This window comes from Lipotes vexillifer, unplaced genomic scaffold, assembly GCF_000442215.2.
Source record: "Lipotes vexillifer unplaced genomic scaffold, Lipotes_vexillifer_v1.1 scaffold489, whole genome shotgun sequence".
Classification (NCBI taxonomy): Eukaryota; Metazoa; Chordata; class Mammalia; order Artiodactyla; family Lipotidae; genus Lipotes; species Lipotes vexillifer.
The window spans coordinates 154,001-171,477 of record NW_006790533.1 but is presented as its reverse complement, the minus strand read 5'-3'; the positions used below and the strand labels follow the sequence as shown (position 1 = coordinate 171,477).

Sequence of the window (17,477 nt, the reverse complement as noted above, 5' to 3'; positions counted from 1 at the left end):
CTGAAATGAAATATTCTCCACTTTGTCCCTATAGAACTCAATTGTATTTTTTATCTTCCCACTTCTCTGTCAAGATGTTTTGAATTTAAATCCAAAGTAAGAAAAGTCATTCCACCCAAGTAGATGTCATCAGTACAAATATACTTTGTATTCATTCAAGTAATTGATAGAAGAGTGTCTGTTTTATGCCTGGAAAATGTTAATCTGAATTGCCTCCCCCCAAAAGTTAATTTAGAAATATTGCTAACTGCCGTGATAAAATTTATTACACAAAGGGAGAAATGTGATATGAACAATCTAATTATTCTATTTCTTGAATACTCTGTATATATCATGCTAGACTAAGCAAATTAAAATTAACCAAATCTATTTTTTTGTCAGTCTCACTATTCTAAAGCAAATGAAATCCAATAATGAGATTTTTGGAAATTTTTACGGATTAGTGTTCTTTATTTTTATTTCTAATTAATTAGGGGATGGGGGAACTGCTGGATATTTCAAAATATTTTTGGTTAAAATATGGGACACAAGAAAAACAGTGTTATAAAGTTATTAAGTAGGATGTAGATATCCAATGTATGTGCGATCATGCATGATACAAAGTACATTAAGTTAACATAATGCTTGACTTCTTATAGTGGTAATGTCCACTAGGACTAAGAATTCTGATTAGCTTATTTTCACATCAACAACTCTGGATATTTTTACTTAGAAACAATCATTGGATAATTCATCTCTATTTATACATAAGCTTAAAAACGTATGACTGTGTTGTTGCTCACATTGTGGTGAATAATATTACTTTTTCTCCTACTTTTGTCTTTGATTTCATAAAACATACGAAGAAATCTATTTGGCATATTCTTCAAATCAGGGAAATGGCTTACCACATGCCTATTCTCAGATGCTTTTTTATTACCCAAGGATTTTTTTCAGTAATAAAAAAGTTCAGAAATAAAAAAAAAAAGTAGATGATTCACTAATTATGATCATCTGGATTTACACAAGTGCAGATGAACTGGCACTTCAGCATTATCATGAAAACCTGTAAACATTTAGGAAATCACTGTAGGGAGACCAAAATTATTTACAAAGGATCATTTATTTTATTAAACATTTTTTTTACAAAATACAAAGATTGTTGTTCTGCATGAATACATCATATATGAAAAAATAATGTGTTTTTACTGAATTTAATTTGAAAACATTCAGAATTTTACCTTCTACCAACTTGAGGAATCAATTTTGTTTTGCAACTTGTCTAACACCATGTCTAACACCATGGCCAATCAGGGGGGAACCCTTTTTCTTGTTAATTAAATCATATTCACAACAGCTAACATTTTATAGAAATAAAATCAGACAATGTCTGTCATACAAAGCTCTTTCTGCAAGTAACTGATTTGCCTATGATCCTAAATTTTTTTTCCAAGCTATAAGATAGGAAGAATTGAGGAGCTAGGTAAGTTTTATAATAATGTATTAGCAGCAGTTGATAGAAAATGCAACATAAGATTTGTTTTGTCTGTGGTACAAGAATATGTCCTATCAGACTCTAATGTATTTTTCTCTACTCAAACACAAGTAAGCATGTGCTGATTGTTTCTGGGATGACAAAATGTATAAAAAGACAAGAAGCTGGCTCTGGCTGTCATCGTGAGTGCCTATTTTCATCAGCTAATACGAATGCATTGCTAAACTTAGTGAAGACAGTAAAATGACTTAAGGGTAATATATACAGAGTTAAAATACATTTTTTAATCCACTTAAGAGTGATTTCAGGCACTGTGGCTGTTCAGGATAAAATGTCTCATGGTTTATTCTTGATAGTAGTGTAACTGTCAGTGCAAGCAAGAGCAAATACCTGCCCACTGTCACACACATGACCTCGGACATCTGGAATGTTCAGAGCAAATTCACCTTCTGCATCTTCACTCTGGAGGCACCTTCAATGCACATGTCTCATAGTTTGCTCTTGATAGCAATTTAATTTTCAGTGCAAGCAAAAGCAAACACAAAGCTGCTCACTGTCATACACACGACCAACACATCTGCAACATTCAAAGCAAGTTCACCTTCACCTCCATCTTCACTGTAGAAGAATCTTTAATAAGTGGCACTTAGTGTAAACCCTCTGTATATCATGAGAAACAGACTCGAGATGCCTGAACTTGATAATATTAAAAATCACGGTCCTAGTCATCTCTCTGTGTAAACGATGTTTGAAGAAGGCTTGCCATCACAACATTTCTTTCCTGAGAATGGAGCTGATCCCCTCCGTGGATATCATAAGTGTGCATGCTCTGAGCTGTGGTCACTGTCGTGGCTGTCTTCATTCGCTAGAGAGTCCCCTGTTTGTTGGAGAGTGGCTGCACCGATTCCCGAAAGCTCTGAAGGGAGAAGTGTTCCTTTTTTCACATTCACCAGTTCCTTTTCTCGAGCAGCAGCTCCTTGCTGTCCTCCTTTTACTCTCTTCCACTTCATTCGCCTGTTCTGGAACCAGACTTTCACCTTTAACGAAGAAAGGGAGCAAACAAAAGAAAGCACGAAAGAAAGTTAAATGGACCATTTTTTTCTTCCTTTTTGGTCATCAGTGAAAAAAAATAGCTTTTCAAAGGCTTATACAAACACACTATGAAAGAGAGAATATGAAAATAAATCAACATTGAATTTAATCATGTCCCATGTCCATGAGAATAATTTTAAAACTTTCAGAAGGTACCAAGTACTATATTTCACATTTTATGACATAAAGTATAAAAAATAGATGGGAAAGTACTCTATCATTTTAGGTGGTTCAAAGGTATTTAGCTTTATAAAGAGTTTCTGTGAATTAGAACTAACATTTAATAATTGTCTGGGTCAAACAACAGCCCTCCTCACGCCCCGGGCTGTCAATCCTGAACCCATTTTAGAAAGGCTCAGGGAGGGCTTCCCTGATGGCGCAGTGGTTGAGAGTCCGCCTGTCAATGCAGGGGACACGGGTTCGTGCCCCGGTCCGGGAAGATTTCCACATGCCGCGGAGCGGCCGGGCCTATAAGCCACGGCTGAGCCTGCGCGTCCGGAGCCTGTACTCCGCACTTGACCTTTGTCTTTCTATGCTATGCCCAAACTACAAAAAAAAAAAAAAAAAAAAAAAAAAAAAAAAAAAAAGTGCTCAGGGAGCTACTGATGAAGCTACATCTGGAAGGTCATTCTGTGCCGCTGCCGTCCACGGCTGCATTCCCAAAGCTTTACTTGACCATTCCACCTCAGAGTGAATCCATCTTCTTTTGAACTATGCTTTTTTTTCTGCCCTTAGTACTTTTATTTTACTTTACATATATGTGATTCCAATGATTTCCTCAAAACAAGATTGAGATCCAAAATTTTCACTGATACTTGTTAATTGCTAATACTGAGATTGTATATTATGTTAGCCTCATCAGCTTTGTAGAGACATGCATTAAATGACCATCCATGACCACAACCATAATAATAATGGCATCATTTCATTTTCTTGTTTAGGAGGAACTCACTTCCTTTCCTGCTGCACTTCTCATCACTGTATATTCTTATTAGGCTAACTATTCCTTTTACATTGCATTTCTCTGTCTACCCCACTCAAAGTTACCACAAGCCTGAATTTTGTGTTTATCATCCCCAAGCCCTTATTTGAAACAAAGAAATAAACAGAGACAACAGCTTTTTTCACTACATGTGACCCTAAAGAGTACTGTTTAATTTCGCCTGTCTTTTAGATTTATCGAAATGGAATGTTTTTAACTATAGCCTTCTTGCCTTATCCATGTTGATTCAAGGGACCGCATTCATTCATTTTTCATGACTGTATACAATTTCATTGTGTGAATATATCACAGTGTACCCATTTTCCTGTTCATGGACACTTGAACAACTTGTTTTTTTCCATTATAAATGATGCTGTTATAAATATTCTTGCATTTGTGTTGTGATAAACACGTGATAGAACTTCTCTGAGTATACATCCAGGAGTTGCCATCATACACAGGGTGTATGAATGTTGAATTTAACACGATAATACAGAAAAAATATTTTCCAAAGCTTCATCAATTTAACCCCCCACAGTCCGGGGTGTAAGAGCTCTTATCAGTCCACATCTTTGTCAATATTTGGAGTTATCAGTCAGGTGTTTTCCAATATAATGACTATAAATGTTATCGCACCATGTTCTTAGTTTGCATTTCCTGATTACTATGAAGTACAGCATCTTTAAGTGTTTATGGCCCATTTGTATCTCTTCTTTTGTGAAATGCCTTCACATCTTTGGGTTGCACTGAGTTGTTTTTGGATTTAATTTCATTCCTTATGGACTCTTAAAATATGTTCTGAATGCTAATTTAATGCTTTGTGGTTATATGGCTGTTACTATAGTCTCTCAGTTTATAGTGTGTCCATTTCCTTTCCTTAGAGTATCTTTTGATGATCAGAAACTCTAAAATTTATTATATTCAAAGTTATCAATTGTTTCTCTTATGGCTATCTTTTTCATGTCGTCTCTAAAAATCTTCTTTCTTCTGAGACCATTAAGATATTCTGCTTTGTCTTCTAAAAGTTTTAAGGTTTGCATTTCAAACTGGAGTGCTCAATCCATGACGTACTGATTTTAGTATATACTGCAAAGAAAATTTCTAAATTTACTTTATTCCACTTGTATAATAAGTTATTCCAAGACCATTTAACGAATAGTCCACCCTTTTCCCAGAAATTATTGTTTTCAACTTTGTCATACATCAAGTTTCCATTTACACATAGCTTTATTGATGCACTCATTTGTTATATCCTTTTGACAAAACCGCAGTCTTAATTATTATAATTTCATAGTAAGTCTTTATATCTGGCAGAGATAGTCCTGTTTTATTCTACTCCAGGAATATTTTGAATATTCTCCATTTTCATTTTAGAAACAATCTCAATTTCTGTAAATGCAGAGTGCTAAAGAGAAAGTAAAGAGAAACATATTACATTTCTAAAGATGTACTTATTTTAGTAGTCTTCAAATCACAATACTCCATCAAAATTTGTACAGTTTTCTCAGCTGCTGGCACCAAAAAATATTTAAACCAAGTCATTTCTCAACTCTGGATTTTCATTGTTCTATCAGGCCATAATTAAAATCTTGTATCATACATTATCCATACATATATTAATCCATTTAACAATCAAAAATAAGAAAATGTAGGAAAAGATTGCTTAGAAACGCAGAATATGTAGTAAAATAGACTGATTAAAAACAAGCTGATTGGTGTTCTTGTATCATTACTTAATAGCCAAATGACAAGCTGTGATTTTTAATCACATATCTACTTAGGGCTAAGCCCCTATACTGATAGGTGCTATATATGCATTTTTCAAATACTCAAAATTTTTTCTATATGATTCCTATTTTATAGATGAGGCAGTTGAGACTCAAAGGTTAAGTGACTTGCCTAAGAGTACACAGATGGGAAAATGTGGTGCCAGAATTTAAACCTGGCGGTTTGTTTGGCTCCAAATTGATTTTTTTTTTTTTTTTGGTTTTGTTCCTGTTATATTTCAAACTCCTGCTTTTTAAGCCTTCAGTTTAGAAAAGTAAAGAATATAAAGTATGTGAACTCCATCCATATGATTACTATCATTCAGGTAATTCTCCTACTCAATATAATTAGGTTTGTAAATACGACACTATTTTCCTGTACTGTAATTTTGGTAATTATACTACTCAATTTAATTACCTTTGCAAGTTCGACATTGCATGTTTCATTAGATCTTTTCCACATGAGTTGGGCTCTACTCCTGGCTTCACTTCTGAGTTTCTGTGTGAATTTGAGAAAATTATACTTCTCTCTGCCTCAATTTTCATATTTGTAATATTGGAATAATGAGCCTTTCAAGATTCTCCATAGGGACATTTTCTCCATGGACAATTCCAGATGGAAGAAACACATCATCATCATTGTCACCAAAGAGTGAAATATCCAGCCAAAATAATCTTGGCAGAAAATGGGAGGAATAGATTTCTTTAAATCTATACTTATTTCCTTTTCTGGGAGGAGGGGTGCATTAATTCTATAATACCAGTATAAAACCTGTTATGTGCAATTCTAAATGAGAAAAATGTAAGAATATGGTATTGATTTTAGAAACAGTACAGGTTATTTTGTGTTGTTTCCTATGTCTACCAGGTGAAATTTTGCCATTTCATTTTCTTAAACAGACAAATGAAAGACTTCAGAGTTTTCAATAGTAGCTATGTATCAATATATATATATATGGATATATAGGTATATGCATGTATATGTGAAAGCATTTGATGATTATATAATAAATCTAATAATTCTAATACCTTTAGGTATTTTCTTGAGGTATTTCTTGAAATAACTTGAGGTATTTTCTTAGTTCAAGCTACATATTTGATACAGGAACTCCATGAATTTAGTAATGGAACAAAACACAGAAACAGATGCATGATGAGTACACCATATAAAAATGGGAAGGAAGAGTACAGAACTTCAAAAGTCAGTGTGTCCAGTTGTATTTTCAAATATACTATAAAATATTGGGATGAATTGAAATAAGGAGAGGAAGATTTTGGGGAAAAGCATATGTTTTTCTACAACCATCACAGTACTAAAAACAAATCTATAAAAGTAATTCCGGATTATGTCAATATTGCCATTAGAATAAAAACTCCATGGTTTTATAAATAAAGAAACTTTATAGTTTAATTTATTATCACTTAATAATCCAGCTTCATTGGCTGGATTGAAAAAATACTTTTGTAAGATAGCTAAAGAATAATCATTCAAATGCTTGACAGTTTTTAAAATATGCAAATTATTGTGATTAAAATTTGCAAGTGTGTTTCATATAATAATCTGCACTTATAAACTAAGTAGAGTAAAACTAATCTTGTGTTTCCTTGGTGACTTGGAATCTCTAGTCATTCATTCATACACTCAATATTACTGAATGTTTAGTAACAGGTAAGAGGGGTTAGATTGAGGAATGTGTACAAATAAATAAGAAATAGTTCCTGCCCTCAAGGGCAGTTTACTGACTGTGTATGAGGCCTTTGGCATACACTGAGGTGAGTAAAGATTAGCTTCATCTTTTACAGAATATCCTTAAACTGTTTGTTGTTGTAGTTGGTGTCATTGCTAATCCCCTAATAAGAGGTTCGCCAATGGTCCATGAGATGGCATGAACTCTACCCCTACATTCAATGTCCCACACTGTTTTGCTGCCACATAATTATTATAGCAAATGATTTCTTTCCTATGGGAACCTCATGCTCTTGTTGTTACTGGCATGCTGTGTGTCTCTGAATTTTTTGTTCTAGTAACCTAGGTTAGTACCTTAGGTGCTTGGAAATTGGATCATCAAATATTTTGCATACAACTAAAACAAATCTGTCCATCTTGGAGTATGATATATAAATTTTGTGAACTTTTATTATTTTATTTGGGCTTAAACTCAATTTATCTCCTATCGGCAATTTCTCTGGAAATGCTGGTTAACGAGTTTGTTTGTTTGTTTTTAGTATTTCCTTTTTTTAAGATTGGATCTAGGGCGAGATTCCATATTAAGTATGTTTTGTTACACAGTATAATTAAAAACTCAGATAAAAATAAATTCTTTCTCCCACAAGAATCTGAGTAATGAAAAAATACCATTGTTCATGAAACCAAAGCAATATGAACCGAACTTATAGGCTCTTAATATTTCTGCATGAAGGTAATATTTTTCAACAAAATCTTCAAAATAAAAAAATAACAAAGGAAATAATAGCCTGCAGGATTAGTAGTAAATATTTAAAGTGCTCAGTTATACACCTTACTTTTCAGAACATCTGATTATTATGAAGCCTCACTTTTTAATCCCCTAGTTTACAAGTATTTAGTATTCACATTGCCTGGCTAATCAAACTACTATTTAAATAAATAGGAAAACATTTTTTCACATCTTGACTCTCGTTACTGAAGAAAGCAGCTAAGAGAATCTTACTGTAGCTAATTTGTTTAAATGACATTTCAGAATCTAGAAATCTAATTTTTCTCTTTAATAAAAATACTGTAACTGAGAATCATTGTTACTATTTGCTAAACATTCGTTTTAGCTCTTTAATTTATTTAGTCATTCACATATGGCCTTCTATGTATAAGTTCATAACACCTGTCCTTGAGGGTTCACAATATATCAGGAGAACACAAATGAAATATGTAGCTGTATTGTCATACAATTTTCTAAAATGGCCAGAGGCAAACTGGTTGATAGAAAGTAGAATCTATATAATGCTATAACCCATATTTATAGACTACCATAAATGTCTGTCTTTTGAAAAAACAATCATAACACGTAACATCTGGATGAAAACGAAGTATTTCAGTGACATATCTAGATGTCTCTAAATATCTGGAGTTTGTAGATTTACTATTTCAACTGTTTCTATTTGTATATGAACACTTGAAATACTGTAAACACTAACAAATATTTATTCACGTCTTTAACATGTGAAAACATGCAAAGGAGTGATTGTATGAATATAATTTTACCACAGGTGTGATTAAATTTGATCATGGTGGCTGATCTAGTAAACCTACTGTATCAATAAATGGATCCCAGTAAGACTTATCCAAGTAATTCAGTGGCAAAGTCAGTGGTTAAACTGAAGAATTAGAACCAAGAATGCTCTATAAGGTAAGGATGAAAAATGGGGGAAAAGAAAGCTTCTTTACTCTTCCTGTCTGAATAGATTTATATCTGATTAAGAGAAGGAATTCCTCGGCTATTTCCAAGAAGCACGTGGGAGCTACCGGTTGACTGCTGTTTCTATAGCAGTGCAACATGGGGTTGGGACGTGGTGTGTGTGTGTGTGTGTGTGTGTGTGTGTGTGTGTGTGTGTGTGTGTGTGTGTGTCTGTGTGTGTGTGTTGGGGGGTGAAAGGGGTTAGGACATATTCCGTGACTAAAGCCTGAATCCCTGCGTAGAGGGCTGCCACTCACCTTTCTCCTCTATTGTAACACAATGTTTAAGACCAGGAAATAATTTTCCGGCCTCTATAATTTTCCGTTTCAAAGTCTCTTTTTTTCTTTTTGTACTTAGAATGCTTGAGAACCAGGCTCACTAAAAAAAAAATGTAGTCATAAAACATTTACTATTTCACGTGTCTTTGAACAAACTGAATACGCATCAGCCATTGGCAGCCGTGGGCAAATAACATGTTGAACAAGAAATAAACTATTTTCTAGGCAACAAATGAAATTCTCCATAATAAATGGTAAAGCAATGGGTACTATTACAACCCAATCATATGTATTATATTCTCCTTAACAAAAATGCAGCCAGAGTTCACATGACGTCATTCACATGATGAGCAAAATTCTCAGAGGACTGACCACTTTTAAATTTGACCCTTTAGAAATGTCATAGTAGTAGTAAATGCTAACAATTATACCTCTTTTGTCATACCTGATGAAATTCAATTCAAATGACCTACTTTATTAATATTAATTTACAGTGAAAATTCACTACACTATTTCTATACAAGATTAAAAAAGATACACCTTTTAGTTATTCTAAGTGAAATACTGTTTAGCTCAGTATATCATGAGTAAATGACTTCAGCAAAGCTGAGTGGAAATATCAAAACTAAATTAGGCATTTTTCTCCATTACTGTGTTAACAAATTCCTGAATAGCAATTCTTGAATATATGGAAATTGTGTATTCTGACCCACAGCTGGTACTTATCTTGTTTAAACTACTAAGATCAACTAGAATGATGACCTTTGCTCACAACATCTTGCCTAATCTCTGGGATAATGTTTAACAATAGTTAGCAATATATCACAATCAGTATATACAATTTTAAGAAATGAACTTTATCCTAGCCACTGTCTAATTAAGTGAAATCTATCAAATGTAAATATTTGACTGAAACACAGAAACTCACCATTCTTATAAGAGCAGTAGAATATTGGCAATTCTTATGATTCAATCTAATTAAATATTCTGATTATTTCTTGACAACTAATTTCAATATCAGAATACATGTGAACCTTCACTACACTTATTAGATTTTGGGACTGTCTCCAAAATTATTCTAAGAACTTATAATGGCAATTATTACTATCATATGAATGTACACTGACCACAAAAGTATTCAGTAATTTCAATAACTGGGAAAATTTCAAAAAATTGAAAAAAAACTGTTCAGCATAAGAATTAGAAGTGATAAAGAGAAATGAAGTTAAAATCCATCCTAAGTTAAATACATCTCAGGTTTTCATGAGTCATGGAAATAGGGAGTTAATTGGTAGAAAGTCTTTTATAGCCAAATTCTCTAGAAATTGTCCATTATTAGATCTGTATTTACTATTTTATAGTTGTCATAGAACATATGCAATGTTCTATATACATTTTTAGATAACAGAACATCTCTTTAAAGTTGAAGATGTCAACATAAAACTTGAACCAGCTTCTCAAAATTTCCAGAAGCTTCTTAGTTTTAGAATTCATTTTAAATTACATGAAAAAACCTTATATGATTGCAAGGATACTGTGGAAAAGGAGTAATCTTTCATTACAGATTTTTTCTTTAACATTACACTTTCAATGATCATCTGTGTTGCCACGCATATGTTTCAGAATGTTACTGTCGATTTATTGATTAAATATAAGTTAATTATTTGTTTCCTTATTGAGGAAATACCTAAAATTAAGGCTCAATTTATATGTGTGTGTATATACATATAGGTAGATAGCGATGTATCTGTATATCTCTACGTCTATCTCTCTATTCATCTACCTAAGAACGTTTTAAAAAATAGATTCTTTACATACTCTCAAGGCTGGTTCAATAAGGGTGGAGTCTTATTTTTCTGATTTTTTTCTATATTATTTCAAACTTGGGTATTTACATTGGTAAATGGTTAGGGTTCAATTGTTTATTTCTCAGCCTTCTACTTTATACAGCTAATATCTCTGAAAATTAATTTAGGAGAGGGTGGAATTGTTAATCTTCTCTTTATAGATTTTGCTTTATTATTGATATTCTTAAATTTTACATCATAGCCTTTGTTTTGTGGAACCTAAGGCAGTTCTGAATGTAGCTTTTAGAGCTCACCACACATTGTCGATATGCATTTCTTTAAAAAAACAAACAAACAGCATTATTCAGGAAATATCTCTTTTTATTTTGAACTAAGATTCCATTGTATATTCCACCATCAAACTGTCCACCCTATTCTACCCCATTTTTCCCATCAGAGTCAAATCATATTTAATCTCTCAAATTAGCAGGTACACCATGATTTAAGCAAAAGAAATATCTAACCGTTACTCTATGTGACTGTTAAATACTACTCTAAAGAAATGAGGAAATATCTGAAATCACTGGCTACACAGGTATTCTTGGATTACCTTGAATAGACAATATGTCTGATCTTGGAGACATAATTTATTACCTAAGTAACTGAAAGTATTCATAGAAATGTATAGAAATAAACCTGCAAAGGGGAGGGGTTGCGCAAAATTCTGAGTAAAACACAAAACCACTGTTTATTTGGCACAGGAAAAATTCTCCTTCACAGTCATCCAAAAAATGGACGTCTATTTGGAAAATACTTGGCATTGAGCCATTTAATGATTTATAGTAACAAACAAAACATAATCCCTCTCATTCCCACTAATGTAATATGATCCAACTAGGTGGGATTTTCCATTTATCTTGGCAGAGTTATCATGAATTCAGGCTGTTTATCCTGGTAATCTTAGCTTACAAATCTGCAACATTGCACCTTTGATTAGCTCTGTGAAATGATTTTGTGAAAAGGAAGGATCTCCCATTCTTTCTATATTTGGCAGCCTTAACTCTATAAATATGTTCATTTTGTCACTCCTGTAGTTTTATGCAGCTGCCTTCCCTCTTCTTCCCATTGTGAGACATTAAAAATTTGGCATGAGCTTTTTCCAAGTGTATCTGGATGGATGAAAAAGCAGAATAAGCTTGTCAAACTTTAAAAAAATCTTGGGACAGGAGGGTCTTTAGACTGACTGGCTCTTCAAAGTATTCCAAGTGGGTCTGCCAACTGAGGATTATTAGATGTTGACTGAGAAGGGTATATGAGAATATGTTGTACACTTAAGGCTGTAAATTAGAAACTGGAAGGTTACTAGAGTGGTAACTTTTCCACAGAAAACCACTATATAATTGAAATATTTAAAGCTCAACTTTGTTCCAGTGTATCCATTTTTATTTAACATAAAACAATTTTCTTTAACACCTAAGTGCTAACATGGAATTCTTTTGCAGGATAAGCCTCTTTTTCTCCTTCTTTCTTCTTCCTCTTTGGCCCGATGGAGTTCAAAGGGGATTACAGAATTCCCCTACCTGTATAGGCACTGCATTATGGGAGACACAAACATAAAAGTCCTATTTCTTTGGAGATTTCAGAACTATTCTTCAGATTTGAAAATTTGAGTCCCGAGTGATATTTAAGGATTTAGTGTACCTTACTTTTCTCTAAAAGGAAACCTAATCATTATTGCAAATATTTATAATCACATGTATGTGGCCCATCAGAGCATTGTGGCAAGTATATTGATTGGGTGATATAAACAAGGGAGCAGTATCTACAAATAACATATCAATTATACATATACATATTTTATAGGCAATTATGTAAATTTTCTAAATAAAATTACATCTAAAAACTGTTTCTGGTTATAAAGTAAGTTTTCATTTAGGAGAAAGTTATTTTGTGAAACAATTCTGCTATTAATGGAAATGATTCAATATTTGTTGTTTTTTCCCTTTACATTATTAGAACATACAAGTTCTTTTTCTATATTTGAATCTTGACAGGCTTTTAAAAAAATCAATAAAAAAATTTTTTAGGAGATTAAACATTCTATTAAAGTTAAGGAAAACACTGAACAAAATAGAGTTAGATATAATATTCTTTGGTGTATACATTTAAGTTACTTTAATAAATCTCATGTTATTTTAAAGTATGGAAAAAATCTTGCAGCAGAATGGAACTGAAAAATTGTACATCTATAATTAGGATACTTTACATGTGGAAATCCTATAAAAGGGGAGTTATTTAAGATTTCATATGTCAAGATATAGATTACATAGGTAAGTGTGTATGACATTAATGCAAAATCAAAGTAAGGAATAGCTGTATCTCAATTAAAAGAAGATGAATGCAAAGGGTGCAGTTTATAACTCTATGTTTATAATTTTAAAAGCCCAACCATGAGAAAATAAACTGAAAATATCTCACTGGGATGAGCACTCTGGCATCTTGGAGGAATATGCTTTCAGACCTTTAAGAATAGCAAAATTGATAGCATCCAATATTTTTCTGATGAATTTAGCATAGTAAAATTCAGCCCAGAATAAAAGCCTTCAGATTCTTAAGATATTAAATGTGCACAGAAGTAGAGGAAAAAGACATGAACATTTGGCATAACCAGAAACATTCTCTCAGATGACCCTGTCATTCCTCTCTTTTGATATTCAACACTCATCACAATAGTGAACACTTGTTCAATTTTTGCTTCTTCCATGAGTTCTACCAGACTTGTCCAGCTTATTTTAACAAGATTTTATTTCTATCATTTAGCTCAACAAATATTTGTGTTACAAAAGGATTAACTCACTATGCCTTGTATAGCAAAGAAGTATTCCCCCCCTCTGGGTGATAGATTTGTTTTACAGTTTATGCTAAAATTTCTTTCACATTCATTGTGACATATAAACCTGAGTAGAAGAAAGAGAAGGTAGTTTTAATTTCCATTTTATGCCTTGGGGAGATTGTTACTTGCCTAAGAATACCCAATTCCAATTGGCAAATCTAGGATTTTTGTTCAGATTTTTCTCATAACAATTTTTTTTCTGACTAACAAAGACTAAAGACATAATTTTGACTGGGAATTTAGATTCCACATGCATCCATCATATTTTCTTATTAATTTGCAAAACCATTCATAGAGATTTATAGGATAAAAAAACTCTTCTACACAATACCAAATTTTCAATTCTTTGAAAACCTAATTAACTCTTAGTGTTTGTTGTTGTTATTTTTTCCCTTTATGGGGCTATAGTTAGATTGTTTCCCTAATGACCTCCAAAATATTTTGCCTTCCTTCCATGTGTCTACTCCCATAGGCGGTCCTCTCTTCCAATGACACCGAACTTGGTCATATGATTCAATTTAGAAAATGGGACATTAGTAAATATGATGCAAGCAGAGGCTCTGAAAACCCTTGTACATTGGCGTTTTTCCTCTAAATACTCCTGGGAATGATTCTACCACCATTTGTGAATCCCAGGGAGCCTATTAGAAGATGAAACCACATATGCAACAGGGACAAGATGTCCCAGGTGAGGCTGCCTACACCAAGCAATTCTTAGTTACCCACCAGCTGACTACAGTTCCATGAGGGCTCTAGGTAAGGCCAGAAGTAGGCCAATTGAGCCCAGTCAAAATCTTTGATCCTCAAAATTTTGAGCAAATTAAATGTTGCTTATTATTTAAAGCCATTAAGACTTTTGAGTGGCTTGTTACACAGCAAAGGCTAAGTGATACAAATTTTAAAGGGACCCTTTTTAAAAAACAAAGATTAAAATTGTGCATGTGCGTGTATATAGTGTGTGTGTGGGTATGTATATATATGTACATAAGTTTTTCACATAATGGCTTCTGATTCTTTTCCAAGAATGGCAAGTCAGTTAGAAAAAAGAAGAAATACCCAAAATACCTTCAAAATTCCCAAACCAGATTTACAGAATTTCTCCTAAAAAGACATTATTTTTAGCCCAAAGTGAGACCTCTGCTCTATGATCAGATAATGACAGGTAACCATAGGACATTCCCAGAAAAGAAAGCACAGATCTTGACTTTTCTCTAGACTAAACACAGTAATGCATCCCATATTTCTGTAGATTACAAGCAAACCCTAGTTTCTTATTTCCTTTATGTATCATTTAAAATATATTTCATTTCCTAGAATTCACTGTCTCTATACAAAAACATTAATGTATAATTCCACCCTCCTTCTTTTTTTCTGTTTCCAGTTAAAAAAAAAATAAAAGCAAATAAACAGAGGTCTGACAATGTAGATTTTGGATCCTGCTTTCCAGCATGCCAAATGTTGTATACTTATGGAGAGAACTTTGTATGTGAAGTTCAAGGGAATGAAAATGTTGTGCTCCATAACTTCGGTACTAGTCGTAATATTTAATAAAATATAAACTGCCTATAAATAAAACCACATAAAAGTGTTCCTCTGTATATTTTCACTACCCAGAATTATCCTACTAAAACCTGAAATACAGAAATTAACAGAAGGAAAGCAGATAATTGAAGAAGTTGGATAAAATAACTTGCTCTCCTAAGACAGTATTCATCTGTCCACACCATGTTGATATTTCTTTGCTTCCAGTGGGATCCCTGGAGGAGGTGCGTACAGTGGAAGAGGAAATGAGACTCTACTCCTAAGAGTGCCAATCAAAACTGCACTGTCCATAAAGATGTTTGCATTTGCCTTTCAGGAATGTTTTCCTAAAGATTAGCAACTATTAACCATCAGTAGGGTAGATTCTCTTAGGGAAAATCAGAATCCATATAAGGAGTGCTCTGGGAACACTACTGGAGTAAATCATTTGCCATTCAATTAAAATACAAGAAAGGGCCTAAAAAGTAATTAATTAAAAATATTATTTAGGTCTTATTAACTGGTGTCCACAGGTCACTAATAATTTCCAAGTGTTCTCTAAATGAGTGGGTACCAGAATTTTGAATTTCTGAGACCAATACAATTTCAAAAATATTTGAAGTAATGGGGTAGAAATGTTTACCAATGATCTATGTAGCCTTGCTCCCATAATTTCCCAGCTCCCTTGAATTTAAGTGGTACCATTGACTATTTCCGGACATTAGAGTGTAAATGGAAGTGACATGGGTCATTTCCAGGTGAAAACATTTAAAGGTCAATGCATGAACCTCCAACTCTTTCTTACCTCCTGTGGTTACCAAGGACACCACATGTCAGGATGCCAGAGGGTCAGATTGGGTCCCTGAGTGATTATTTGGAGTGCTGGACTTGTAAAGTTAGTATGGAGAGTGAACAAACAATGAATTTTTTCTTATGTCACTGAGGTTTGGGGGTTAATGTGCAACATAAACCCTATCCTGAGCAATAGAGGAAACTAACATGGGACTGTCAACTATTATGCAAAATAAGGAGATTTTAAAATATAAGCAAATAAAATTCCTCTCCATATGCTGTCATTATATAAAAGAAATAATATTTTAAAATAAAAAAATATAAGAAAGGTACAATCACAGAACAAAGGATGATTCCTTAAACTGAATAAATGCAGTTTTCTATATAACATGGCTATCTTATTCTTTCTTAAATTTGTCATTTTGCTGGGCAAAAACTTCATCATGAAAGAGAAAATCTGTCTTCCCAATGATATTTAAGAACCACAGAGCTAGATATTTCAAAAATGGCGGGAGAAGACTGTTGACCCAAAGCAATTAAAAATATCATATAATCTCAATAACCGATGATACCTGTCTTTCAGTGAGATCCAGATTCACTGCTATCTCATATCGCCTCAGTCTGGTCAGATAATTGTGATGGGCAAATTCTGCTTCAAGTTCTCTGATTTGCTCTTTGGTAAAAGCTGTCCTTTCCTTCCTGGGTTTGCTATTGACTTCTGACTTGTAATTTCCTTCCTGGGAGTCTGAAAATAAAAGAGAGAATTAGATTTAGTTCATTCATTTAAGCATGTTCAATCATATACTTCATACCAGAAACATTTACTGAGTAACTACTTTTCCAGGTAGCGTTAGACATAGTAAAAATAGAGAGAGACCAAAGACAGTAAGACTTATCTCAACACGGTGAGATAAATTTCTTTTTTTCCCAGTGTGCCCCCAAGTGACTCACAACATAATTGGGGAAGTGTCTAGTTTTCTTCTTTTGAAATAGGAACAAAAAACTTAACTGCTCTTAACATGCTGTTATAATAACAAGATAAAACAAAGCCCCTCTAGAAAACAATTTTATATCTGAAACTATTCAGATATAAAATTTCTTCTAATAAGTTTTTCAACATAAATTCTTGAGGTCTAAGTATGACTAAACAGAGTGATCCTAAGAAACAGTGGTGACTCAGTATGTGACTATCTGAGCAATTCAAATATCTAGCAACTGGACCATAAAAGTCAGTTCAAGCTCAGAGTAAGCATATGTGTGTGTGTGTGTGTGTGTGTGTGTGTGTGTGTGTGTGTGTGTATTTATTGGTTTTTTAATTTCAATTTAAGTGCAGTCTCCTTGAAGGCAATAGCAATGCTCTCCTTTTATTTTGAGTAATACTTAGTGCAATGTGGAATCTATAAATACAATTCTGTTCATTTAACTCAAAATATGAACAGTTTTAAATGTTTTTTTCCCTAC

The 17,477-nt window shown here is 33.3% G+C and overlaps 1 protein-coding gene across 1 annotated transcript in view; it reads right to left on the bottom strand.

Moving 5' to 3' along the window:
- Window positions 1-1,083: 1,083 nt before the first annotated feature.
- The window catches only part of MEOX2 (mesenchyme homeobox 2), a 65,833-nt gene continuing 49,439 nt past the window's right edge, over window positions 1,084-17,477 (bottom strand). Inside the window, exons 2-3 of the mRNA XM_007463783.1 lie at window positions 16,589-16,761; window positions 1,084-2,511 (exon numbers count right to left, since the gene is read on the bottom strand). Coding sequence (XP_007463845.1) covers window positions 2,287-2,511; window positions 16,589-16,761 — 398 coding nt within the window. The 3' untranslated portion in view covers window positions 1,084-2,286. The remainder of the gene's footprint in view (window positions 2,512-16,588; window positions 16,762-17,477) is intronic.